The sequence below is a fragment of the Polyodon spathula genome, chromosome 4 (assembly GCF_017654505.1).
Source record: "Polyodon spathula isolate WHYD16114869_AA chromosome 4, ASM1765450v1, whole genome shotgun sequence".
NCBI classification, from domain to species: domain Eukaryota; kingdom Metazoa; phylum Chordata; class Actinopteri; order Acipenseriformes; family Polyodontidae; genus Polyodon; species Polyodon spathula.
Window position 1 is genome coordinate 86,143,975 of NC_054537.1, and position 27,351 is coordinate 86,171,325.

Sequence of the window (27,351 nt, forward strand, 5' to 3'; positions counted from 1 at the left end):
GGTTTTCGCCTGTAGCGGACCTCGCCACGGCGGTAGCGTAGTGTAACCCAAAACTAAGCTTGCCACACCGGACCCCACCCGGCCGCTGTTGCCAACGCCCCACCGAGGGATGGACCCCAGGGACAGTCGGTAAGCGTAGGGACCCCACGGTCGGTACGCCTGGGGTTGCCAGCCATTCCGCATCGCCTGGGGTTGCCAGCCATTCCGCTTCGCCTGGGGATGCCAGCCATTCCGCATCGCCTGGGGTTGCCAGCCGCTCTGCTTCGCCTGGGGTCGCTGATACTGCTTCGCCAGGGGTCACAGTCGTTTCTGCTTGGCCACAGGGGTCAGTGTGGCCAGAGCCCCACCAGAGGGAGCTGCCGGCTATGAAAAAGGGGGGAGAGGTCAGGAGACCACCTTTCCCCGCAGCAACTCGCTGCAGGAGCTCTGGGGGCTGGAGTTCCCCCAGAGGGAGCTGCCGGCAATAAAGGGGGGAGAGGTCAGGAGACTACCTTCCCCCGCAGCAGTTTCGCTGCCGGAGATCATGGGGGAGGTTTGGAGACCACCAACTCCAGCAGCAGTTTCACTGCCAGAGATCGTGGGGGAGGTCAGGAGACCTGCTCCCACTGCAGCACTTTCGCTGCCGGAATTACTGTGGTTGGAGCACCACCAAGGGGAGCTGCCGGCTACAAAGAAGCCTTTCCGCTGCCAGGACTACCCCTAAAATACACCCTGCGGTGGGGGTACCCTGTCACAAAGCCACGAGAATAATCTATTTGTCTCCTGGCTCATATTATATTAAAATTAGTTCAAATGTCCTTAAGCATTTCAATAAGAATTTTAATTTAAGGTTAATTTGTCTGAAAGTTTTTTGGACTTTTGACCATGATCAAACAGTAAAGTACATAGTTAGTCCATAGACAATCCCAAGATAGATAGATAGATACTAGATAGATAGATAGATAGATAGATACTATAGACATCTTGAAAAATGTATTTTTTCCCTGACTCACATGTGTCAGATCCAATGTGATGCTCCCTTCGGAGTCTCCAGCAAATACCCCTGTCCTACTTTGCACACAGGACAGAACCTACGCTGTTTGACCCACCCTGTGCACTCTGCAGCTGCAGTTCTACCAGGTGAGCCACTCCAGTACCCCTGGCAATTTTGCAAGCAAACCGTATTGTAATCGCTAGTATATTGCTATGCCAAACAAAATTCGCTTGACAAGTGTATTGAAATTACTTATATAACACCAAATATAATGCTTCACAAAATCTCACCACCCCATGATTCAGCTGTATAATTCTGGTAGAAACAAGGATTTATTTAGAACATATATGGTTTAAGTTACATTTTGTTTATGTGTTTAACAAGGATAATATAGTCAACTGTATTGTATGTAATGTTGTAGAACAAGTCACTGTACTTTACTTCTAAGCAGGGATACAAAGACAGACATTTTTTATTGACAGAGGGCTTTTCAAAATAAAATAAAGAGTACCATTCATACCAGACTCTGGTGATAAAATATATCAACAACAGAAGAAAAGAAATGTTACCCTCATGAATGAAAAATGTGACTACAGTTTACACAATGGTCCCATCACTGCATAATACCCAGATAACATAAACAAATAAACAGGAAAATATAAAGCCGGCTATTTTGAATGCTGTAGTTCTATGGGTTTAAAAAGCTTTTACATACTGTATAATCTTAAATAAAATGAACTAGAGTAGGACACCAAAACATTACATTTTAAAGTATTACTAACTGGTTACTGAGAATCTTTTATGCTATTGAAAGATGCTCATCTTTACGCTGGGAATCTTATATGATATTGAAAGATGCTGTTATTGTCCAGAGAGCAGTAGCCTGTGTTGTGTGTTGGGCTGTGGGGGGTAGCTGCTTTAATTACTAGGTGTGCTGCTCTTCTCTCTGTGTCACATGGGAGGGCAGGGCTAGATCGACTCATTTCCTTTGCAAATTTAGTTTTCAGTACCTTAATAGTCAAAACAACTAGAGGGTGTTTGGATGGGATGAGATGTATTCATGGATCTCTTTCACAGCACGGTTTATTTTCTCCTATGTGAAACTCTAGTTGTCTTTATAGGTAAGATTATTATTATTATTATTATTATTATTATTATTATTATTATTATTATTATTATTATTATGCTTTTATAATGGTTATACCTAAAGTACATTAAGAACTGACTTTAATATTTAATACAGGACAAATTTGATTCACTAATTACAATTCCATTTAAAATCACAAGGCAATCACTGAGTCTTTCGGGAAATTTATGTGAGCACATATATTGTACTTCTTCTTTATAAATGACATGCACTGTTATCAGCCTAGTCACATTATGCACTTTTGAAAACACAACTTTCAACATCTTTCTTGAAAAAAAGAATATATTCTTCCTTTTATGAAACAACCCACATTTTTAACACACGTAATACTGTAGCTCATGTTGTTAGCTGTACAAGTTGATTACTCCTGCTGTTAAAAAGGATGAACAACAAAACACAGGTGTATTGTTTTATTTTGCCAACAACCAGTCTGTGAGTTTTGAGTCTAAATACTGCAGGCTCACTAGGTTTGTACTAGAGGCAAGTTCTTGAGTATCCCTTGTTTTGTGTAGCCTGCTGCTCATGGAATTCTTGTTCCAAGGACATTCATGTTTTCTTAGCAGTGAATCTCTCTTGTTAGTGTTATATCAAAGTATACTTACTTTGTCATCCTTCAAACACTTGATCATAGAATCATACCACAGTAGGTTATAAAACATTTCAACAAGTTTGTTAGTGCTACTGTGTGTTTTAGGGCGAGTGGTAATAAAATTAATTGACAAACGTTTAGTCTAGAGGTTTTTCTCATTGTCTTCAGATTATTGATATGTTGGACTCATATTCCATATATATGTCACGTGTGGGTATTTAAGTGTTGGAATTGTACTGATACTGATATTAAAGTGCAGACTTGTATTTCTAATTCATTTCTTTAAGGATGTTATTCCTGTGGATTGTTTTCAACCCAACCACAACATCAAACTGAACTGCAACCATGGGATTTATGAATAGAAAATAACTATTTGTACATTTTTTGCAGTTTCATGAACATTACCTGTTAGATTATTATTAATTCCCTTTCCCTAGGCACAAGCTCTGCATTTATTAGAGTGCCTTTTTCTGCCATCCATGGAATTAAAGGGGAGTCTCTTGTCCTATTGGTGGAATACACCTTCCCCACTGAAGGTCGAAATATCCAGGGTAACTGGCAGCTGAGGAGAGCGAACAATACCATGCATCTGGTGACATTCAGAGACAGCTTCCCCATTCATGACATGGCCATGGAATCTATAAACAAATTTTCCCTTCACCCTCCTAATGCATCCCTGTTGATCAATAAACTGGAAGACAGTGAAGATGGTGAATACACAATACAAGTCAATGTAAAATATAAAAACTTCGTCAAGACACAGAATAAAACAATCCAGGTTACTGTTAATGGTGAGTAGCAGAAGAGTACTATTATACCGGGTAGAAATTCTTTGAGTTATTCAAATCTGATAATATAGGTATGATACAAACTTTCTAATTATTGAAGCAAGGAATGGAGTAAAAGAATTACAAGCTAGTAATGTCAGATAATTCCAACTGTTGTTTTTGCCTTCTTATGAATATAGGTTTACTACATCGATATATATCATACCAATATAAAACTGTATCTGTACCTTAATCTCTAGTCCTAAAGCTATATAGTGCAGCGCACAAATACGTAGGAAACAAAAGATTAAGGATGTTTACAGTTCAGAAATGACCTGGTTGCCCTTTCAACCCAACCTGCATTCAAATTGTGCCAGTGTAAGGAATATATATATATATATATATATATATATATATATATATATATATATATATATATATATATATATAGAATCATTTGAAACAGTGAAAACTTTTGTGTACCAAAAGGTGCTAAATCAAAAAGGAAAAGGTAATGTAGGTACATAAAAATACGAATAACTGATTAAAAAATTAGGGACACCTCGGACTACAAGTCCTTTTTCAGCTAGATGGAAATAATATTGGTACAATTTTAATGCAGGTTGGTTTTAAAGAGCAACTAAATCATTATAGCACATTATGAACTTGTGTTTGTTCTGCAGTTCCTGTTTCAAAACCATATGTCCACATGGAGCCAGCCTCTGCAGCAGTGGAAGATGTAGATAATGTGACAATGACCTGCTCTGTTGAATATGGCACAAAGGTAGTGTACCACTGGCTACTTGGAGGAAGCCCCATTCCAGAAAACCCTCGCTATACCTTTTCTGAAGATCACAGTAAACTTGTTATTTCCCTGGCTAAGAAAGGAGACATTGGCAAATACATCTGTGTGGCGAGCAATCTAGTCAGCAAAATGTGGAGTGAACCTACTCAGCTAAATGTTTTCTGTAAGTATTCTGCCAGGAAATTGATTCTAACTTCATTCCGCTTCCTTCTAAGACTATAGAGCATGGGGATATACTTCAGAATAGTGGTACATTAACTGCATGTACTGTAGTTGCTCTGTAGATGAAAAGATCGTTTTGCATGTAGCGTGAGAGCTCAATGGCACAGCATGCTGGGTAACCATCGATCAGCTGTCAGAACATGTGGAGAGCTTTAGCAAGTATAGGCAAGCACAAGACAAGCATCTTAAAAAGCCCCAAAGAGACTTCCCATTTAACTTCCACTACAGTAAGGAACATTATTGGTTGCTTTAAATGTTTAGGGCTTAACATCAGCATATATTTCTGTTGTCAACTTTTCAATGGCAGCTCAAGACTGCAATATACACACACACACAGTAGCATTGTATCTAACTTGCATGCATTCAATTGGTACCTGCAATTATTATATATATATATATATATATATATATATATATATATAAACTTTTTTTCATTTAAATAAACCACATGGATACACAAAAAGGAATGAATATACTCGACAGGCATATTAAAAAAAAACTGCGGTATTAAACCATCCATAGAGCAAGTGCAAATGAAAAAGCCATTTTTTCAGAAAGGAATGAAACAATTTTAACAAGATGAAACTAACAAGAAACTATTTGGATCTGTAATGTGAAAACTCATTCCTACATTGAAGGTTTTATAATAATAATTATGGTTTTCCACTCTCAAAATGTGCCTTTGCACTTGAAAAACATATATATATATATATATATATATATATAATATAATATATATACTATATATATACTATATATGATACTTACTTATAAATATAATAATCTAATTTCATAACTTTAAACACTGGATCATAAATAGTAATCAAACTTTAAAGAAAATAGTTTTTGCTGGACTAAGAAAGTTTGAATTAGATGTAAAAAAAAAAATCAGCAACTCCGTCAAATAGCCTGGGTTCCCACCACACGCGTTTAGCACTAATAAAAAAATGTTATTCCAAATCAATTTTACTTTCTCCGGGTTTTTTCAATATTCCCAAACGTTCCCAAAGAATTATAAGAGTTGCTGTACTGAGCTCTAAATATATTTTGAAAGCATTTTCATGAAGCAAACTATCAACAACCAAAAACATTTAAACAAAAACTAAGTTGATTTTTTTTTACATTTATGTTTATAGTGTAGTTCTGCCAGATGCAGAACCAACACAAATTAATTATGTGAACAGGTATTGCTTCTCCTCATCCTGAGTAAAATATTAATGAGCATGGCCAATGCAATTTGTTGAAGTCTTTTGTTGCAATTTCATCATCCCTGTGCACCATATGCTGCTGCTGCTGCTAATAGGGAACCAGGTTTGATAACTGATCACCCCCCTATGAGTAATCACCATCTGCTTGGAGAAGTGACTATTGAAGTACTGTTCTCTTGCCACTGTTGCATGACAACAGTATAAAATGCACAGGTCTACCACTTCAAATGTTATCTGGAGTATTTATTATAGGTCTGACTGGATAAAATGAGCAACATATAATTTTTAAATTTATTTTACAGACAAAAAAAAAAAAAAAAAAAACGTATCAGTTCCGGGTGTATAGTTAAAAAATCAAACAAACAAACAAAAAAAACCTCCTGTCAATAAAGTTTTACTTCAGTGCTTTTTCAATATTTGTCTTAGAGGCTGGTCTAGCCTAAAAAAAGAAAAAAAATAGGAAAAATAATGATGATTCAGTATATGTTTTATAAATACAAGATTATTGCTGCCGTTGCTTTCTTGTTGTTTTTTAGGAAGGAAGAGTAGGTAAAAATAACTACTGTTTTTTTTTTTTTTTTTTTTTTTACATTTCTGTTTATTTTGCTTTACGATGTTGGCATTCATTGTGGTTCAGGGTGCTGTTGGGCCAATATTGAGTTATTCAGATCATGTGACCCATACACCCATTCGTGGGATGTTAGTCTGATCTCAATAGATCATTGTAGCCCATATTCTATAAAAAAAAAAAAAAAAAAAAAAACAAAAAAACAAAACAAAGAGTGATGATCAATTTATCCAATACTTGAAACACACAGTATGGGGTTAGATTCCCAGTGCTATTCACTCCTAATCACTGTTATTGATTGATCTTCAAATATATATTTTTCTTTTCAGAATACTGTTGCACTCATGACAATTTGAAGTAATTAGCTTTGAGAATCCAATCATCAATGTCAATTACTATTTGTAGATCGCTGATATTGACTTAAAAATAATGATTATAGGGTCCCAATCAAAAAGCTTTAAGTCTGTTTAAGAAAATACAGTTTGTTAAGACTGTTTTGATTGATTACATACATTCACAATATCTTTTAAATGGTATTAGACAAGGTTAAAAGTTTATATTCAGTTTACAAATAACTTTTACTTAAAACAGTTTTGCAAATATGTCTAATTAGGTGATGGATTTGATATTACATAGAATGATTTTATGCTGTAACCAATTCTGTTTACTGTCTATTTACAATGTCTGAATTAAAGTAATAATGCATTTTTTAATGCCACCTTTTTTAGATGGACCTTACCACCTGAAGGTGAATTCGGATATAGGACTGCAAGTTCGTCAGGTTTTTACAGTTAATGCAGGAGAGACTGTCTTGTTCCACTGCTCTGCAGATTCAAATCCACCGAACACCTATGCCTGGATTCATAAAGTGAACAATATGACAAAGGAAATCATGACGGGGCCACGTTTTGTAGTAAATTCAGGTGAAATTACTCTGACAAATGAGTACATGTGCAGTGCCTACAACAACGTCACCAAGAAACAGGATGAAACTCAGTTCACAGTCATAGTAGCCAACTTAGGTAATGGTAAGTCTGCTTTAAGAACTTTATAACACAATTATCAATACAGTGAAAAATATACTGTTGTGGCAGGCTGGCGAGTGGATAGAGGCCCAGAGACAGACTTCAGTTCAAACAAATATACTTTTATTATAAATAAACACAAAATGAAAGGGCACAAGGGCCAAAACAAAGCAATTTAAACACAAAAGATAAAAAGCAAAACTTACAAAAATAACAGTTTCCAGGCTGGGCAATGCCTTCACTGGATTCAAACTTTCTAAACAACCCCCAAAAAAACCAACCTGCTTCCTCAGCTCCCTCTCCCCCAAATGAGAAGCAGAGGCCTCCTTTTATATCAGGTGGCTGGGCGCTGATTGATCGTTAATCAACCTAATCAACTAATCAACCCCAGCCACCTGAACATAATAAACCCAGGCAGGTAGGGGAAGAAAACCCCATCCCTGCCAATTTAAAGGGCAGAGCTTTGCTCTGCCACAACTGTATATATGTATATGTGTGTATCCCTTAAGAACAGCTTTCCCTTATAAAGTATACTGTATGTGTGTATCCCTTAAGAACAGCTTTCCCTTATAAAGTATACTGTACCTAGTAAACGCAATGTAATGCGTAATAAACCATAGGGAAAGCAGAGTGGAGTGTTGGAAGGAAGAGAAGAAACCATGACAACTCATGGTAAATCAGTTATTGTTGTGTGCTTTGTTAATCTTATAGAAGCCGTTTAATGTAATTTGGCTGAATAGACAATTGTTCTCTTTAGACTCTTTGATTGTATTAAGGCTATAATTAAACTAGCTTGCTTTACACATATTGTACAATGCACTTGTGTTTTTAAACATGAGCCTGCCAGGGGCTGAGGTCATTATTGCTATTATATTCTAGGTTGCTATGGATCAAAATGCTATATTAAAAAATTGATATCATTGTTATAGTCATGTACACATGTGGGTACTTGCAAATATATTCTTGTAATTCCAGTATATGGATGTGAAAGGCCACCCAAGTCAAGCATTTTGCGAGTTTCAGATATTTAGTACACGTTCTAATTTGAATTACTACACGTATTAATTTGGACCAATCAGATCACCTAATCATAAACATAGTCGCTTGTAATGACTTCGTATTCACAGTGTAATTACAAGAGTAGCCAATCACCTTGGGAATAACATCTATTCAGACATGAAACACAAATATGAGTTATGCAGACTTATGGTTACCAGGCATCTCAGGAAAACTGGGATTGTCCCAGTTTTTAGCCCTGATTTGTTGTCCTGGTCAGAAACATTAAAATTATGAAATTGCCCCGGTTTTTCCACTGTGCTCACAGTTTTTAAAACTAAGCAGTGTGCTCAGTAAGTTAACAGCAGATACATTTTTGGGGTTCTTCCATAGTAATATACATTACCCTACGTGGTTGACCCCCAGTCTTCAGCTAAAAGCAAACCACTGCCATTATATACAGTGGCTTGCAAAAGTATTCAGACCCATGACCAATTTTCTGATATTACTGAATTACAAATGGTACATTGAAATTTTGTTCTGTTCGATATTTTATTTTAAAACACTTAAACCCAAAATCAGTTATTGTAAGGTGACATTGGTTTTATGTTGGGAAATATTTTTAAGAAAAATAAAAAACTCAAATATCTTGCTTGCAAGTATTCAACCCCTGTGCTGTGGAAGCTCCCAGTTTGCGCCGATGAAAGAAATTGCCCTAACGAGGACACAATTACCTTACCAGTGGCCTCCACCTGTGAACCATTAAAGTTGCTGTCACATTTTCTGGATAAAAATGCCACTGTTAAATGATCATTGGTAAGGCTGTGAATCTGAAAGAAAATGAAGACCAAAGAGCATTCTACAAAAAGTTTAGAGATAAAGTAATACAAATGCATAGATTAGGGAAAAGGTACAAAATAATATCCAAGTATTTGGATATCCCAGTGAGCACAGCTGGATCAATAATCAGGAAGTGGAAGCTGCATCACACCACCCAGGCACTGCCAAGAAAAGGCCATCCCTCAAAACTCAGCACTCAATCAAGAAGGAGACTTGTGAAAGAAGCCACAGAGAGGCCAACAATCATTTTGAAGGCGCTACAGAGTTCAATGGCTGGGAGAGGAGTAATGGTACACCAATCAACCATATCAAAAAGTACCATCTGAAAGCACGTCTGGAGTTTGCCAGAAAGCATGAGAGTGACCCAGCTGCGATGTGGGAAAAGGTTTTGTGGTCAGATGAGACCAAAATAGAGCTTTTTGGCCAAAACTCAAAGCGCTATGTGTGGCGCAAACCTAACACTGCCCATGCCTCAAGACACACGATCCCTACAGTGAAGTATGGTGGTGGCAGCATCATGCTGTGGGGATGCTTCTCATCAGCAGGGACTGGGCATCTTGTTACAATTGAAGGAAGAATAGATGGAGCAAAATACAGGAAAATACTGCAAGAATCTGCTTCAGTCCACTAAAAAACTGAAGCTTGTGAGGAAATTCACCTTTCAGCAGGACAATGATCCCAAGCACAAGGCCAAAGCAACATTGGAGTGGCTCAAGAACAAAAAGGTGAATGTCCTACAATGGCCCAGTCAAAGTCCTGATCTCAAGCCCATTGAGAATCTATGGCACTATTTGAAAATTGCGGTCCACAAGCGTCGTCCAACCAACCTGAACAACCTGGAGCAAATCTGCCAAGAAGAATGGGCCAAAATCACTCCGACACTGTGTGCAAAGCTGGTACATACTTACCCCAAAAGACTTAAAGCTGTTATTGCAGCGAAAGGTGGCTCTACCAAATATTAATGTGGGGGGGTTGAATACTTATGCAAGCAAGATATTTGAGTTTTTTATTTTTCTTAAAAATATTTCCCAACATAAAACCAATGTCACCTTACAATAATTGATTTTGAGTTAATGTGTTTTAAAAAAAAATATCGAACAGAATGAAATTTCAATGTACCATTTGTAATTCAGTAATATGAGAGAATTGGTCAGGGGTCTGAATACTTTTGCAAGGCACTGTATATATATATATATATATATATATATATATATATATATATATATATATATATATATAATATATATAGTCATATATCAGTCAGTCAGTCATGACCCTTTAAATATGTAATTGTCTAATGCCTTTGATAAACATTAGATACAAATGTATGCATTTGCAAATTTCATATGCTTAAGCACAGAATTATTTGAATTGCTCCTAAGGCCACATTAGAATGGAAATGGCTCAGTTTTGTGATAAGTGTGACAGGCTTGCAATGCACAGAATGTTTCCATTACATGTGTTTAGCTAAGTGCCCTATCCTCGGCATCACTGGCTAAGGGCCACGGTGCCCAAGGGCTCAATCCATAAAATATCCCTGTAGTTGCATTCTCCAAAGGCTCCCTTTCCTTTTCATGCCACTCACCCGGTAATTCCACACTCAGGTATAAGGACAAAGCTGACTTTGTTTTTTTAAGCGTTGTTATTTATTTCTCACTGATGTCAGAAGCATACTTTGACACCCACGATCTGCATTCCATGCTACTGACTATGCCAAACAGGTGTGGTAGGAGCAGGGGGCATGTTGAGTAGGGACAGTTGGAATGGCCTTTCAGCAGGGAGATTCCTGTCTTTGGGGCTTCCGAATAGAGTAGTGTTTTCAGCATTGTGGGTTTGTTTTACAGTCCACACTTGTGTAAATATGTTTATGTATAGTGTAAAGAGCACGGGTGGGAGCTTTTCAGAACAACGGCTAACAAGCGCATTTCTGTAAAATAAAGAGTGGAGTTTGATGCTACAGAGATATTTTATCTGTGTCTCTGTTGACACTTATCCAGTTAGCAAGTCACTACAGTACATTTTTATTTAAGTTATATGCTGAATAGCCTACACTATCCTGTGGTCCATTGTTTCATTTCTCCATTTAGTAGCTTATTTATATATTCGTGGGGGTGGACATGCAACATCAGGGGTGCTAATGCTACCGATGTGTGTTGAGCTTTGATTCTGCATTCCATGTGCAGGTTGCATTTGAGCGTAGACTCGTCTGAGAAATATTGGTATGTACGATGCACCTATGATAGCGGCTTGGCAGGATGTTGTTAACAGGGCATTGACGTGGTTTTGTAAGGCACAAACACATTTGTGAATTGAGCAAAAAACTGCTATTTTCCAATTTTGCGCAACTGCTTTATTCTGTTTTGGAAAATGTCAATTTTTGTGCAACAGCACACATTGTTGCAGGCACAAATTGTGCAAGGGAATTGTGCATCTCTTTGAATAGCTGGGCCATTATTTCCTCTCTGTTTTACTGTACTGACCGTGTAGCAAGAGTGATAGCAGCGATTTGTTTTAAAATTATATTTACTTTTCTATGCTTTAGTAACATAGACTACATAAAATAACTTATGGCTCAACATTATTGTCACACAATGACCTAGGTGTCGTTGTCCGTCCATCAGCAGTCCAAAGCACCTTTGACCCTTGTTCCATAATCCAATTTCTGTGTTCTTGTGCATATTTTAGCCTTTTAGCCTTGTTCCCCTTTCTTAACAGATGTATTCTTACTGCAACACATCCTTTAAGTCCTGATTTCAAGAGTGACCTTCGTACTGGATTTGATGGATAACAACATCTGCGCTTTTTGTCAGTTCTGTTGTCAATTCAATGCTTGTCTTCTTTCTATTCCTTAAGGATATTATCTTCAAGTATTGCTCATCCTTTTTAGACAGCTTTTTTGGTTTTCCAGTCCCGGGTTTGTCAATTACAGATGATGTTTCTCTGTCCTTGTTGATTATGCTTTAGATACCACACTTTGAAAATCGAGTGATGCAAGCTATTTCACTCAATGTTTTTCCTTCTTTATGCAAGTCAAGATTGTTATAATAGTAGAAAACACCAGTGGAGGCTTTGAGAAAATTGTTGATACTCATAATGCATCAGAGTAGAAAAATGCAACATGCCTAAGACTTTTGCATAGCAGTGTGTCTCTTTCTCTCTCTCTCTCTCTCTCTCTCTTGCTCTCTCTCTCTCTCTCTCTCTCTCTCTCTCTCTATATATATATATATGTATATACTGGCTACATTGTGATGGATTGCCCTCTGGTCACACGTTTTCCTTCTCCAAATAAACACTTTTAGACCCAGAATGCCAGGACACACTGTAGTGTATTATTTACAACAAAATGAAAATAAACAAAACAAAACCTAACCCGTTCTCGGGCCCTACTAAATAATATATATATATATATATATATATATATATATATATATATATATATAGTATATAATAGACATGACCCTGGGTCTGCTGTAAGCATGCTTTTGAAGGTTCTGTGACCCAGGGTGAAAGATTGAACTGCAGGTGTTCACGGACGTCAGAGACAGGAGAATCTCCACCTATCAGACGCTCGGCTTGCCGTGCGAGCGGACCCAGTTGCAACGTTGTTGTCACAAATCAGGGGATAAGAGATTGCAACAATCAAGGGATCGAGAGTGGGAATGCCTGGGATTGGTGTCTGGTACATCGGGGGCGTGGCCTGGATGGGGGGATTAGTAGTGGGCTGCTGAGACGAACAGTGTGATGTGAGACGAAAGAGAGCTGAAGAAGAAACAACAAAAGAAAGCCAGAGAGAAGCGGGACTAAGAGAACCAAGAAAGAAACCAGAGACTGCACTTAGTTGGCTGTAGCACATGACCAAAACAGTGTGCTTTGGACTTTGTTTTCTTTTATTATTTTGTCACAGTCTGAGTAGCACTACTCTGTGTTCTGGGTTTGCTTCATGAGCTTCAATCTTTTGTTCCATAGAGTTCTTACAGAATTAACAACATGTGCAGCAAACAATTCTACTGTTTGTTTTATTTTCCCATATTCTGTCCGGCTTACATGTGGTACATTTACTGGTAAACAGATATGATAAGGAATATTTGTTATGTAAGGATTGCAGTGTAGCCATTTTTTGGTTTTATTAATCCATAAGATGTGTTGTAATAAAAAAGGCTTTTCGTACAACATTTACATTTTCAGCAGCTGAGCATTTGCCACAGTCCCCAGTATGATGTGTTTACAGATCTTTTGTTAAGTAAACAGGTGGCAGCAGGTGCCTTTTATTGACAGTGTTTTACTGTAATGAGACCAGAAGAAATCACCGTGGTAACAGCCGTCATGACAAATATCTTTTGATTGGGCCTTTCACAGTGGAATAATATGAAAGCCTTACAACAAAAAGATACAGTTTCGATGACAACACTACTGTTATAAAGATTAGGAAAGGGTAAACATTAGCTATGTAATCTATAGCCATTTTCCTTAAATACATGTACCAGCTAACTCAGTTGTATTGGGGATGTAAAGGTCAGCTTCGAATACATTTTATTACACACTATACTTCTTTCTTTCTGTCTTTCTGTCTTTCTGTCTTTCTGTCTTTCTTCTTCTTCTTCTTCTTCTTCTTCTTCTTCTTCTTCTTCTTCTTCTTCTTCTTCTTCTTCTTCTTCGTAGTTATTGTATAAGCTCTTCATGTGCAAACAAACCAGTATTTTTTTGTGTGGGGGTTGACAAGCTATGGTTTGGGCCCAGCCTCCTAATGTCCTTATTATTAAAATAACATTTTGTTGTTGGGGGGGGGGGAAGCACAAGAAACACCCCCCCCGAAGCACAAGAAACACATTTAACAGGATTTACACAAGCTTAGACAGCTGTGGTTGGGGTCCTCCTATCATAATACATGAGTCTATGAAACGTGGAGTATCAGCACCTTTTGCAAAGTCATTAAATGTGTCAATCCAGAAGGAAATAAGTGACAACGAAGGAACAGTCTTGATATTATTGGCAACAGTAAATAACCATAATTTAATGCTGTCAAACTTATATGCGCCGAATGTGGTGCACCCTGGGTTCTTTGCTAATGTAACGGAACTTATTTTGGCATTGGGAGAGCTGCCTGTAGTTATAGGGGGAGACTTGAACCAGATCCAGGACTTGATCAGATAAATCAACACCAAGGAATACTAAGAATCCCAGTAACTGTAAAGCTCTGGCAGAACTAAGTAGAGAGCTCAGCCTGATAGATATATGGCGATTAATACATCCCAAGGAAAGGTATTATACAGTCTATTCCTCAGTGCACAAAGTGTCATTTAGAATTGACTATTTTTTTAATCTCCAAAACTCTACATAATGGATACAGTGAAGAAGCTACAAAAATCACAGAAATAGCGATTAAATACTAGTATATTACAGGACTCGACTCAAACAGCCATACCTCAGAAGGAAATTTAATTATTTATTATATCATTAATAAAGGTTCAGCACAATGCAGCTTAGTGGTATGAGAAGCCTTTAAAGCATATATAAGGGGTGAATTGATTAAATGACATCCACAAATAAAATTAAAAAGATTTAGAAATGGTATGCAAACAAAAGAGAAATTAAGGAATTAGTGGCAACATATGGAAGTGATCCTGCAGAAAAACAAAAGCTAAATTTGAGATTAATTCAATTTATAATAGAAAAGCAGAATATACACTATATAGATTAAAACAAAACCATTACAAATCAGGGGGAAAAGCAAGCAAACTCCTAGCATGCCAATTAAAAAAATATAGAAATTAACTCTTGTATTCCAGCAATTAGAGATGAGACTAGACAGCTATATGTAGACACCAAGTCTATTAATAGCACCTTTAAAGAATACTACCATAAATGATATCAACCAGAATCAAAAGCAGGAACTCTAGATTATAATAACTTATTTTTCCAGATTGAATTACCAAAACCTAATGTAGTACAAAAAGACTTTTTTGAACAAAAAATAAAAGAAGGGGAGGTTACAGAAGTATAAAATCAATGCCAACAGGGAAGGCGCCAGGGGAAGACGGTCTGCCTAATGAATATTACAAGCGTTTCCAAGACTTAACCCTGTCCTATGCAAGCTTTACAGTGAAGCCTGGACTAGAGTGATATTACCCACTAGCATGAATATTGCAATAATAACACTTATACCAAAACCCGAAGGAGACATTATGGAATGCGGAAGTGAAGTAGGATTTTAGGTCAGCCAAATGTTAATGTATAATGAGAATGTAGAAGTACTTATGAAGCCTTTTTATGTTAACCGCTACAGTAGGAAAGGGGTTAGATATTGTGTGCTTAACTGTCTGCATACACCTAGATTAGCACTATTAATCACAGGCTGTCTGCATAGAGCAGAACAGGATAAAATCACGTGACAAGCTGCACTAAGAAACGGGGAGAGTCCACTCCAAGAACAAAGAAAGAACTTTTTAGAACAGCTCGGCCCTGCAGCCGGTGAAGACCAGCCCTTTGCAGCAGAATGGTACCAATCAACGGATGCTAACCTGGACTGGACCTGGACTATAAGACTAAATAAAATTATACATATGTTGGTTAAACCAGACCAAGTAGGCTTTGTCACAGGGCCAATCTGCAAAGGTTAGCACATTTGATATGGGAGGTCAGGGACCTCGATGACCCAGTAGCAGCGATGTCCTTGGATGCAGTAAAGGCGTTCACAGGGTTGAATGGAGTATCTCCATTACATTCTGGACGCCTTTGGATTTGGCCTAATCTTTCAAACTTTGATAAAGGGGCTTTATGGTAACCCATCTGCAGTAGTTTAACAAATGGACTGCTCTCCCCCGCTTTCTTATTAGGTCAGGGCATAATGCAGGAAAGGACATTTCTTTGGTCCCTTTAGCAATCCCCCTCTCCCCCCGCAAATGCATTCTAATCTTGTTATAGCGCGTACTGTTTTAATCTGGGCATAAACAGATGGTATCCAGACTTTGGCAAAAAAAAAAAAAAGGGGGGGGGGGGGGTATACATTTTATTCAAATTTTATACACCAAAGGACATTTTGACACATTTAAATTAGTACAAAATAAGTACAACATTCCTAGGACTGACTTCTGGAAGTACCTGCAGCTACGTCACTGCCTAAGGGGTTTGTTAGGGAGCGGTCGAAAATGCCACAGACTTTATCAGTAGTTAAAGCTTTAAATCAGTGGATGCATAAGTCCCACCAAGCTTCTGGTATATACTGCTTTTTAATAGATAATACAACCCCAACCTGACTGGGACCTGGGTATTAGAGTCAAGAGGACTGGGAAAATCTCCTTGCTAATATGAATAGACCCATGAGAGTAACACATCTTAAATAAATGCAGTTAAAATGCTGCATAGGTTGTCCTGGACTCAATCAGAAATGTATAGAATGGGACTGAGGGACTCACCAACGTGCTGGTACTTATGCTGTAGGACTGGTCACTTGTAACAGTCTTTTGGAGGGAGGTTCTCGAGACTGTCAGCTCTGTGATTGGGCTAAAAGTTAACACTGACCCGGCACTGTGTTTTTTACACAAAGATAATTTTGAAGGAAGGGTGGGGGGTAAAATATTTAATTGGATTCTTATACCACTCCAACCAGTTCAAGTTCAATATAGGACTCACTACTGGTAAACTTAAGATATGGATATAATGATACAGTTGCTCCGAGGGATGGGAGGGTAAAGGTGTTTTATTTATTTAATTTTATTTTATTGCTGTGGGGTTGATGGGGTACAGAAATAAATAGAAAATATTTATGTGTACAGAAATAAAAAAAAAGATGATTACAAAACAAAAAAACATTTTGTTTATTATATATACTGTAAGTTTTATCTGTTCCAAAACAGCAAACAAACATAGTTTCAGACTGATTCCGAGAGTATACATCCAGAACCAAATTACATTGGAGAAGTACCCTAATATTTAAAGAGTCAGATCTAAGATTTGCGAGTAACTCATGAGAACTTCCCCTGTACTCTGTGAGTAATGGAATTTCCCTTTGTCTTTTACAGAGAACATCATTGTTTTATTGAACGTAAACAATATTGCTCATTGCAGACTTTACCATGATTACAAACTGTAATCTTTTATTTTTTAAACTAAACTGAAAGCATGAAAACTGTAGGGTTGAAAGTGAATTGCAAAATTAACTAAGGCATAATAACTAAGCATTTTATCTTTTTTTATTACAGGAAAAGAAAAACTGGCCCAAAAAGCAAGCTTCGTGTCACCTTTAGCAGTCATAACAACGATCTCCATAATAACAATTGTGTGCATGCTTTTTGTCTTTCTATGGCGGAGATGCCACCCAAAAAAAGGTATGGAAGCAAGGAATTGCATCTAAGTTCTGTGTGCTGCCTTAGCTAAGTCAGGATAGATGTTGGTATTAAAAAACAAACGTTGTCAATGTCCCCCAAATGCTTGGTATAAAAATTAAAATTTAAGGTGCCGGACAAAAGGGATAAAGGTCCTTCTTTAAGACAATTGCTCTTATACAGCACACTTGAGGATTTGCGTTTAAAAAAAACAATAACAAAACATATAAATTAAATATAAAATAGGCATTATATCATACTGAAGTACACCAAACACAACTATAGATGATATAAGCAACAACGCAAAATGTTTAAGAAAATACATTAATTACTATACTTTTACTGCATTTTTTATTATTTAAAGAGACAGTAACCAAATATACAGCCCCTCTACATACCGGCATTCTGTACTTATATAATTTGGGGTTCTCAACAAAATCCTTATTGAATAACATGGTGTGATACTCTCTACAATCCAAAACCTGTTTCAGCATGATTTGTAAGTCCTGTCTGTCTAAAACCAATGGAAACCTGACTGCATTCTGTCTAGTGCTGTGGTTTTTATTTTCTGTTTATATTAAGCCAACTCAAGTTACAGTCAGTCAAGTCTCATTAACATGAATATTAGTAATTCTTGTCAAGCTAAATGTATACTGTCAGTTTTTATTTAAGTTATAGTAACACTGAAATCAAATTTAAATTACAGTGCAATGAAAAGTATTATACACTTAAAAGTAAGTCTACTGTTTATTTTATTGAAAATACTGTTGTAAATGAACTTTTTAAAAGTATACACTGTAGCGTGTCCCATTCTGATCAGGGGCATTGTTAAACCACAAAAGCAAGGCGTCCTCAAACATCTGGGTATTGAACAAATTGGAAATGCTGATGACTTCCATCTGTAGATTTGATGTTCACAGGCCTGTATTATTGACCAATTTGGTGTAAATAAGAAAGCAAGTTTTTTGGTGGCCATGCTTGGAAGAAAGTGCTCACATTTGGTGTTGTTGACACCTGATCTTTTTGAGCCTCAGACATAAGACTGCCTGCAACACTGACCCTGGAAGTGTCTAATGTGCAAGAAAAAAACTATTTCCCTATTCAGCTTGAATAAGGAATAAGGAGATACTAGTTAAATTAATAAGGAAACCATTTTATAGTCATTAACTTCAGTTCTCTCCCAAAAGGTGAAAACGTCCCTGCGTTATATCTCTCCTCTCATGTTGTGACACCTTACATTTCAGGGATTGTTTGATTAGATCCTGCATAAGAGAAACTACAGACTGGAAAGCCACACAATTTTGGCTTGTCTTAGTATTACATTAGTACTGATTTAGGAATTATAAAGAGAATAGGACAAGCCGGACAAGTGGGATCTGGCCTGCTGCTAAAGGGAGCACCCTAAGGAGTTTATAATTAGGTCTCTTTTGTGTAGCATTTCTATTAATTTACCCAAACAAAAGTGCAGCTGTATGCTGATGATTTGGTTACTTGCTGCTTCTGATGTGTAAAGTAGTGAGTAGGCCAGATGTCCCAAGCTGAATTTTACATCAATGACTTTTTTATTTTTTTAATTATACAAAATTAAAACACTACAATAATACTGCCAGATAGTGTATACTCTGAAACTAATACTGAATAATTATGATGTAATTGAGCTTGATGATTCTTTTAACATTCTTAAACAATTTTTATATTTAAATAGGACAAGAATGCATAACGGGTGGTTACATAAAGTGAAACATTCACAAAGCTTTACCTAATTAATTATTTTATTATCTTTTCATGAGTATCAAACATGACTTACTCCATCAAAATATACTTTGAAACACTTTAGTTAAGAGTTTGTGAACATTGCTTTACCTAAAATGAGGAGCAAGCTTGCAAGTTGATTGTAGTGAGATCTGATTATGTTGAGGTAGTTTATATTTTATTTAAGGTAGCCACCAGTTTAAAACATATTCATCAATGTGCAGTTCTGTTATACATAACCAAATGTTATTCAAATATGCACTTAAAATAAATACATAAGTAGTTAAATACTATAACAAGTAAGACAGAACAGAAAATCAATTTTAACACCTAATCTCATTCTTTCTTTTCCAGTGATAAAACAGATGTACACCAGGTAAGTGAACCATGATATTACTATCACATGTCTATTTAAAATCAAATATGACTGTATTATTATCCTGATAACATTATTACTATATATACATTTTTTTTTTTTTATCTTACAGGCCTTTAATGGAACAAAAAAGGCCACACCTCTCAGGTATTTTTTTCACAGTGCATTTTACCTAACAACTGTTCTTGGTAATTATCACTGCCTATGTACATAAAACAATAATGGCAGCAGTTGCTGCTCTACCCATACAGTTAATTGCAGGATCTCATTCACCACATGTATATTTGTTTGACAGAGCATGATACGTTATCAGTAACTCGTCTGCTGGTATATTTTCCATAATATAATTGTTTATGCATCAGTGGTGTTTTGTTCCAGCCATGTCACTTGTTGAGTGACGCACATAGCACTCTCATTGTCTGGTTATCACCAGTTTATATTTTGGGGATAATCATATAACATTGGTTATGTTTACAACAAAAATAGAAGTTGCACGCCATGACTGTACCACTACTAGTCCTGAAAATACAGTAATTCACTTGGCCCTGTCCTTTTTTTATTATGACATTTTGTTTTACAACAAATGTGAGACTTTTTCATTTTGGGTTTCAGTCATAAAAATAACTGTGCTTTGAATTAAACGTGTATTGTATTAAAAAAGGATGTTTACAACAACTTTGTAAGATAGTAGAATGATATTACAGAAACCTAATTTTACTTACCTAATTGTGGCTATCTGGGTTCACAACAGGTGTGACTGGATCCTCTAGTTATCTCCGATTTATTTCTTAATCGTTTATACTGCTAATATGTGCATTTTAAATATATACTGTTAATATATTTCATGAGGTTATCCCCCATCAACCGTCAATAGCTTCACTGTAATATGAAAAACCTTGATCATATTTTTACAGCTTTCACTTAAAACAAAATATGTCTGGTAAGAGATAAATGATTCTTAACTCCAAATCAATTCAAATTTCAAAGAGAGTTTATAACTACTATAATTATAGAAAGAGAAACAAGTTTATATTAAAATGCTTTTCAATAGTGTTAGCTGATGCTATGATCTTCAGTAACATAAGTCTCACTGATTAAGCTCTAATCAGAGTTCGGCTTTTCTCCTCAACAGTCTAGAGGTGTGTATATCTTGACAACACTGTGTCAGTGTGCTGGCACAGAATAGCTGCCGCATGTAAAGAGCTTTGGTATCCCATGGGATGAAAAGAGCTACATAAATCTAAAGTATTCTTTTTCATTTAAATAAAGAGCTTTTTAAAACTAGGGGTATGGTAATTTGGGGAGTTGAAATTGTTTGAAGACACTGGGTCAATCACCCTCAAAAGGGTGAGAAAAGGCAATGTGTCTGGTATGGTAAAGGGGGTTCACTCAGAGTTTTGAGATGTGGTATGCTGGCAGCATAAGCAGCTCCCTAATTGCTCCTGAAGTTTCAGAACCCTCCATTTGTGTGAAAAAATGGACATTCCATTGCTTATCAGTGCCCACTTTGGGATGGTGGTAGAAGCCACAGCAAGTTTCTTCTTGTTGTTATTTTATTTATTTTAGTTTTATTTAGTACGTTCTTATCTCAAACCCGGCTGTGGGTAAACACAAAATGCAAGACAGGTTGTTTATAATTGGGCTTGCTATGGAGCAATGATTCTGCTAGCAGGGGTCTCCAATCCTGGTCTTGGAGGGCTGGTGTCCCTCCTGGTTTTTGTTCCAACTGTACCCTAAATTACTTAATGGGACAAATGAAGTGCTTATTGGAAGTGTAATTGGTCCAATTAAATAATTTAGGGTAGAGTTTGAACAAAAACCAGGAAGGACACCAGCCCTCCCGGACCAGGATTGGAGACCCCTGATCTAGACAGTAATTAGGTTGCACATGTTGATACATTTAACCTGTGCCATTCTATCAATATCAGGAATTCCTATGGATTGTTAGAAGTATCAACTACAGCAAATTATCAATCTAGGCATTAAGTAGGTCATACAGTTTGATACAATTAATGTGTGTCATTCTATCACTTTTGCAGTTAACCCTTTTATGGCCAGTGTAAATGTTTCCAAGTGGGAAGGTAAATGGCTGAGGGACAAATTTGTACACATTACTTTTACTTTGCACAGGAATATCTGTAATCTCTCACTTGATGTAATCATTATTATTGTACAACTTTTCCCACTATATTTGCATAGTCCAACTGTTTAAACAGTATATATAACAGTGGTACTAAACTCTGACACTCGAGATCTATCCCAGTCCTGGTCTTTATTCCAACCAGGTCCTAAATTAGTTAATTGCCTTAGCAGCTTCAATTAACCACATTAGAACCTGGATTAAAAACCTGGACTGGATTTCATCTTGAGGGACAGAGTTGAGTACTACTGATCTATAGCCTACAGTTTAAACTATCAGGAACAGTTAAGGAAAATATTGACTAATACAATACAATAAGATGTATTTGAAGTTGTTGAAGGGCACTGGTCTCTTAATCACAGAAGGTTTGAGAAACCCCTACTCATGACTATATAGTGATGGACATTACATAAGCAAGTTAGATGTCCTTTTTTTTTTGGAATACCATGTTCCTTCTCAAAAATGTATTTTAATATTAACCTTTAATAAAGGAAATAAATTTTCATGTACCTCAGTGAGTCAAAAAACACATGAACTTTTATTTGTGTACTGAGGGTTACTCTTAAATGAATTTCCCAACCCGGTTCTGGTGTTTTTTTTTATGGTCAACTGAGCATGCATGACTTAGAACTCGGCTGTCAGCTGAGCAAAGCGGCCCAGACTCTGGGACATTATCTGAAAAACAAAGCAGCCCAGAATTTGGGATGTTACCTGAAAAGCAGAGCAGCCCAGAATTTGGAACATAGCCTGAGAACAGGGTAGTTTATATGTAAAACTGTGATTACATTACATTAGAGATAAACTAATGTATCCTGCACAAAATTATAATAACGGGCAGGATATATATATATATATATATATATATATATATATATATATATATATATATATATATATATTTGCAAGTAAAATAAATCATGGAAACAATTAAAGATATATGCTATTTAAAAGAAAAAAGTAGAGCACCACAGAAAGCCAATTCTTACATTTGTGCATAGCATGACAATTTATATAAAGTAATAGTCACCCATAGTTTTTTATATTAGTATAGCAAACTACCATATTATATTTTAATTGCAGTATTCTGGAAAGCAGATATTTGTCTCTCACTCCAATCACAATTTAAAAAAATACCTCCAAGCTTTCCCACTCGTGTTGACGTCATATTTCTCCGACAGACAAGGACCAATCAAAACGCGAGACTGTTATGCGGTTCCATCCCAAAAACCATGCCTGTGTCATACCTCATTTTTTGTTTGCTGTATTTCCCTTATCAGAGTCATGTTGCAGATAACATCATGTAATAAATTGTATAATATAATAATATTCCATCATTAATCCATCATAATTATATTGAAATGCATTCAAATGAAGAAAAGAGCATGGAATTGGGTGGGATCTGGATACTATGTGTGCACAAACATTATAATGTGATGTAAGAATGTTGCCTTGCACTTAGGCAATTGCTGACCCTCCAAAAACTTTACATTTCTTATACAAGGTGCAAAAAGCACACACCTGTAGTGACCTGTCATTGGCTTCAGGATGGCTGCTGTGGTACACTTCATGATGTGGCGACACTTGGCTCTTATTGAGTAGGTGCTGGAACACGTTCGTAGGAGAAGGGCAAGAAGAAGAAGACCCTGCATATTCAATCCCAGGGTCACTTTGTTTGAGATACTGGAGGATACATGTTAAAGCGTTATCGTCTCACACCGCATGTCATCCTAGACCTAATAGCTGAATTGAGGGATGAGCTAGACCCCAGTGTCAATCTAGACCGCTATCCCTGCACATGTGAAAGTGCTGTGTTCTCTGCACTACTTAACCTCTGGTTCCTTTCAGACCACAGTTGGAATGCCTGGAGGGATAGCTCAATCCGCCTTTTCCAGAGTGCTATGCAAATTTCTAGATGTCATGCTAAAAAGGGCAGTCCAATACATATCATTTCCTAAGGATACTAGCATAACTGATGTTGGCTAAGTCTTTTCCAAACAACTCCATTTCATGCTGATTGAACTGAGCCATAAAGAGTCTCAGCTCCTTCTCAGAAATGTTTTCTTTTCCATGTGCCAAAATTGCTGTCCTTCCTTTGACATATTTTTTTTTTGGTGTGTATTTGCGTGCTTTTGTCATACAGCGACTAATGCTCTCTGTACTTCTAACTCTACCGACGCGCTCATTGTGCACGTTGAGTAATTTGCAAAATAATTGCCTGGTCGCAATGCAATTTGCAAAATGATATCAGCAAAAAAACAAATGCTTTTTTTTTTTTAAATGTAAAAGGACAATACAGATGTCTTACACAGGGGCTTTTTCTCTCTTTTTGCAGGACATGAAGATGCAACAGATGACTTTGGGATTTATGAGTTTATTACTATACCTGGGACCTCTGAGCCGACACGGGTACTTACATATTTTTAATTTTTTACTTTTTTTAACAAGATACAAATGAATAGCTTTCTTGTGAAGTTATTATAACCACATGAAGACAATACTTTTTTGGTCTCTATTAGTAAATTATTACTTTATCCAAGCTTTTTTGAAGTAAAGTTTATATTGTAAACCTATGGAGACAGTGCAATCAATATATACTATACTATACAAACATAAAGCATTGAATCTAACTGTATTGGTAATACATGATAATATAATGCTTTTTTAAAAATGTTCTTTTTATATATTTAGAACATATTTACAAATTCCAAACAGCGGGCCTTCAGTTTTTTAGTACATACAGTACAGTACATTTCACAAAATAGGAGCTCTTTCAATAGTTCTAGATGAGTCCTTGTGCTAAAAAGTTATTTTTATTTTTTACTTTTTAGGTGTCAAACAGATCTTTATCAAACCTGGATTCATTTCATGGCCCAAATTCACATACCACTATTTATGAAGTTATCAGACACGTTCCAGAAGCATCATCAACGACGCCTGTGAAGTAACACATGTTACACAACCAAGCCTAATTTTCCGCTCAGCCAGTTATTTCTAAAGATTGTTTTTTCGTAGGTATTCGGAGTATTGCTCAAGGGCTTGGACAGTAAGCTATTTCTAATTCTTCAGCAGTTTCCAAAAGCAAAATGGTTTCCCATTTTATTTTTTGAAAAGGAGAAAGTTGGCTTTACAAGACAGACAATCTCCATTACCTCGACGTCAATCTTTTCTGTTAAATGTTTAAAGGCCAGAAGTCACTGACAATGCTTTTCCGGTTATAGCACATGAATTTCGAATACAGGAACTCAGGTTAACAAAGGGTTAACACTGTTAAACTTTTGTTTTGATTGCACTTATTGTGATAAGTTCTTCTACAATACTTACATTTACTGTTATTCTGTTGAACTGCAAAATTAGTGTAAGTGTAATTCATGCAAATCAGGGATAAATACTTTCTAACTGTAGTCGTTTTGGGATTCATTCACCACCATTGTCATCAACCCCCCCCCCCCCCCCCCCCCCCCTCCAGAAAATATGGTAGTAAGAAAAACCCACCAAAACCCACAGTGGCTGATTCATATTAAATATTATTTTAATACTATTTATAAACACATTTATCACTGCTTTTTGCCAAAGTCATCAAGTTTTTTGTAGTTTTTTTTTGTTTTTGCATCTATGTAAAAGCCAGTATGGCTCTGAGACAGGAATTACCACCAGGCGCATAATTGTCAGATGAAATAAGGTATTAACAATGAGACAAGCCACCTGGAGATTTGCCATGAGGATGACAATTAAAAACGAATATGAAAGTAGTTTTTGTTGGCTGAATACTCTCATAAAAGACACAGTTAGTACCTATTTTTCCACAGATATTTTTCCTAATTTATTTGTTTTGGTTTGATTTATTGTTTATTTATGTTTTTAAGGAAACATTTTGTGTGCAATGTTTTTGTTAGGATTGGGTCAGTAGGGTGTATGATTGAAAATAATTACTAGGCTGTCACTTACAATCTATAATTGTTAAAATTGCCATTGGATAAGTAAGATACATTCCCCCACCCCAAAGAAAATCTAAACAAACCATATTTAAAAGTTTATTTAGGTGTTTAACTTTTGTATTTTTATTTCAAGTGATTGTTTATGTAAATAACTAAGTTGTTTTGTACATTTTCTATTTAGATAAAGATGCATAATATATGTTTAATACAGTATAAATGTTTATACATATTTACTAACTGTATTTAGTGACTTGAAAAATACATCAAAATAAGGTTTATTGATATGTGAACAAGTATGCAAAAATGTATAATGATTGTTCCCCATCAAGCTTAGTGTAGAAATGATGAACAATGTATGAGTCATACCAGGGCGCCAAGATATTTTCTTTAGTAGCGGTAGCAGAAGACGACGATTTAGAAATATTTGGGCAATAGTATGTTTTTACTGATTGCTTAAAGTGTTACTGAACAGGCTCTAGGGTTTAGAAAACAATGCATTACTTTCCTTAGCTTCCTGCTTTGTTGTACGTATTCCTGCAATATCATTTTCAAAACAATTGCAATAGTTTCGTTTCACAGTGGTTATGCTTCGAGTCTTCCCGTCAAAATGTCTTCTGAAATCACGACATTGCCGGCTTTAATCCAACCTAGTCAATCAGAAACATTTCATTGGTTCCCGACTCCTCTCCCAAAGTTCATCATTTTGATTGGTTCATCTGTCCTACCCGCTTGCTCCAGTACATGTTCAAAGGGGCGGGAAGTCCTATATAATAATAACAATATCTGCTTTACAGACCCCCAGTTAGAGTGAAGATACAAGATGTAGAGGGGACATACCTCCAGCCATATGAATATTTTGTTCTCTTTTATTACTGGTTGTTTTTCCATCCTAACCCACCAAAATAATTTGTTTATTTATTTAAAGTCATTATTTGGGGCTTCCAATGCATATTCATAAACCTGTTCAGAAGACATTTTGATGGGAAGACCCAAAGCATAACAGCTCAAAACTGATTTATGACCATGAATATGTTAATAAAAATATGAAAACAATCACAATTGTTTTGAAAAAGATATTGCAGGAAGCTATGGAAACTAATGCGTTATGTTCCTAACCCTACAGCCTACACTTTTTGTATGAACTGCTACCAGTACTACCAGATTGATTTTGTAAAAATAACAACACCACAAAAACGCTTATTTACAATTGTAAAATAAAATCATACTTCTTGCTAATGGACATGTCTGGACTTGACCAAAATAGGCTGGGACGTAGATATACACTACATGTTTTGACGGTAATAATTAATAATAATTAAAAATACCCAGCTTGTGAGAGGTATAACCCATTGTTCCTTAAACGAAACATGGTGTAGGATGACACTGTTCTCTTTTGTATGAAGCCTGCTCTATAGATCTTTTCTGGAGCTTGACTTTAGTTCCTTTAGTCCTGAACCACGATAGATATCACGTCCACATTTCTACAGAGTTCCCTTTGTTTACTATAAATATCTTACCTGACAATTTAAACACACTGCTGGTGTCACATTACTGTCAGACAGTCTGGAGTTAACCCTTTATCACTAGTACAGCTAGAACATAGTAGTGAGGACAACTAGCAGTTATAAGCAGTAGCACCTTACAGTAATAAGACCTTTATTATTAAAATCCCAATACTCTGTTCACT

General features: G+C 36.4%; 1 protein-coding gene across 2 annotated transcripts; it reads left to right on the plus strand.

Annotated features, from left to right (window-relative positions):
* Positions 1-1,999: 1,999 nt before the first annotated feature.
* Positions 2,000-25,185, plus strand: hepacam2 (HEPACAM family member 2). 2 transcript variants are annotated; one of them, XM_041248889.1, is made up of 9 exons: positions 2,000-2,094; positions 3,147-3,500; positions 4,160-4,444; positions 7,008-7,307; positions 17,339-17,464; positions 19,568-19,589; positions 19,702-19,736; positions 24,062-24,135; positions 24,558-25,185. In XM_041248889.1, exons 1-9 carry the CDS (start codon positions 2,034-2,036, stop codon positions 24,672-24,674), a joined length of 1,374 nt encoding a protein of 457 aa, XP_041104823.1. In that variant the 5' UTR covers positions 2,000-2,033; the 3' UTR covers positions 24,675-25,185. The 2 variants fall into 2 exon arrangements, with proteins under 2 accessions (XP_041104823.1, XP_041104824.1); XM_041248890.1 differs by having other exon boundaries at positions 7,008-7,301.
* The last annotated feature ends 2,166 nt before the right edge of the window (positions 25,186-27,351 follow it).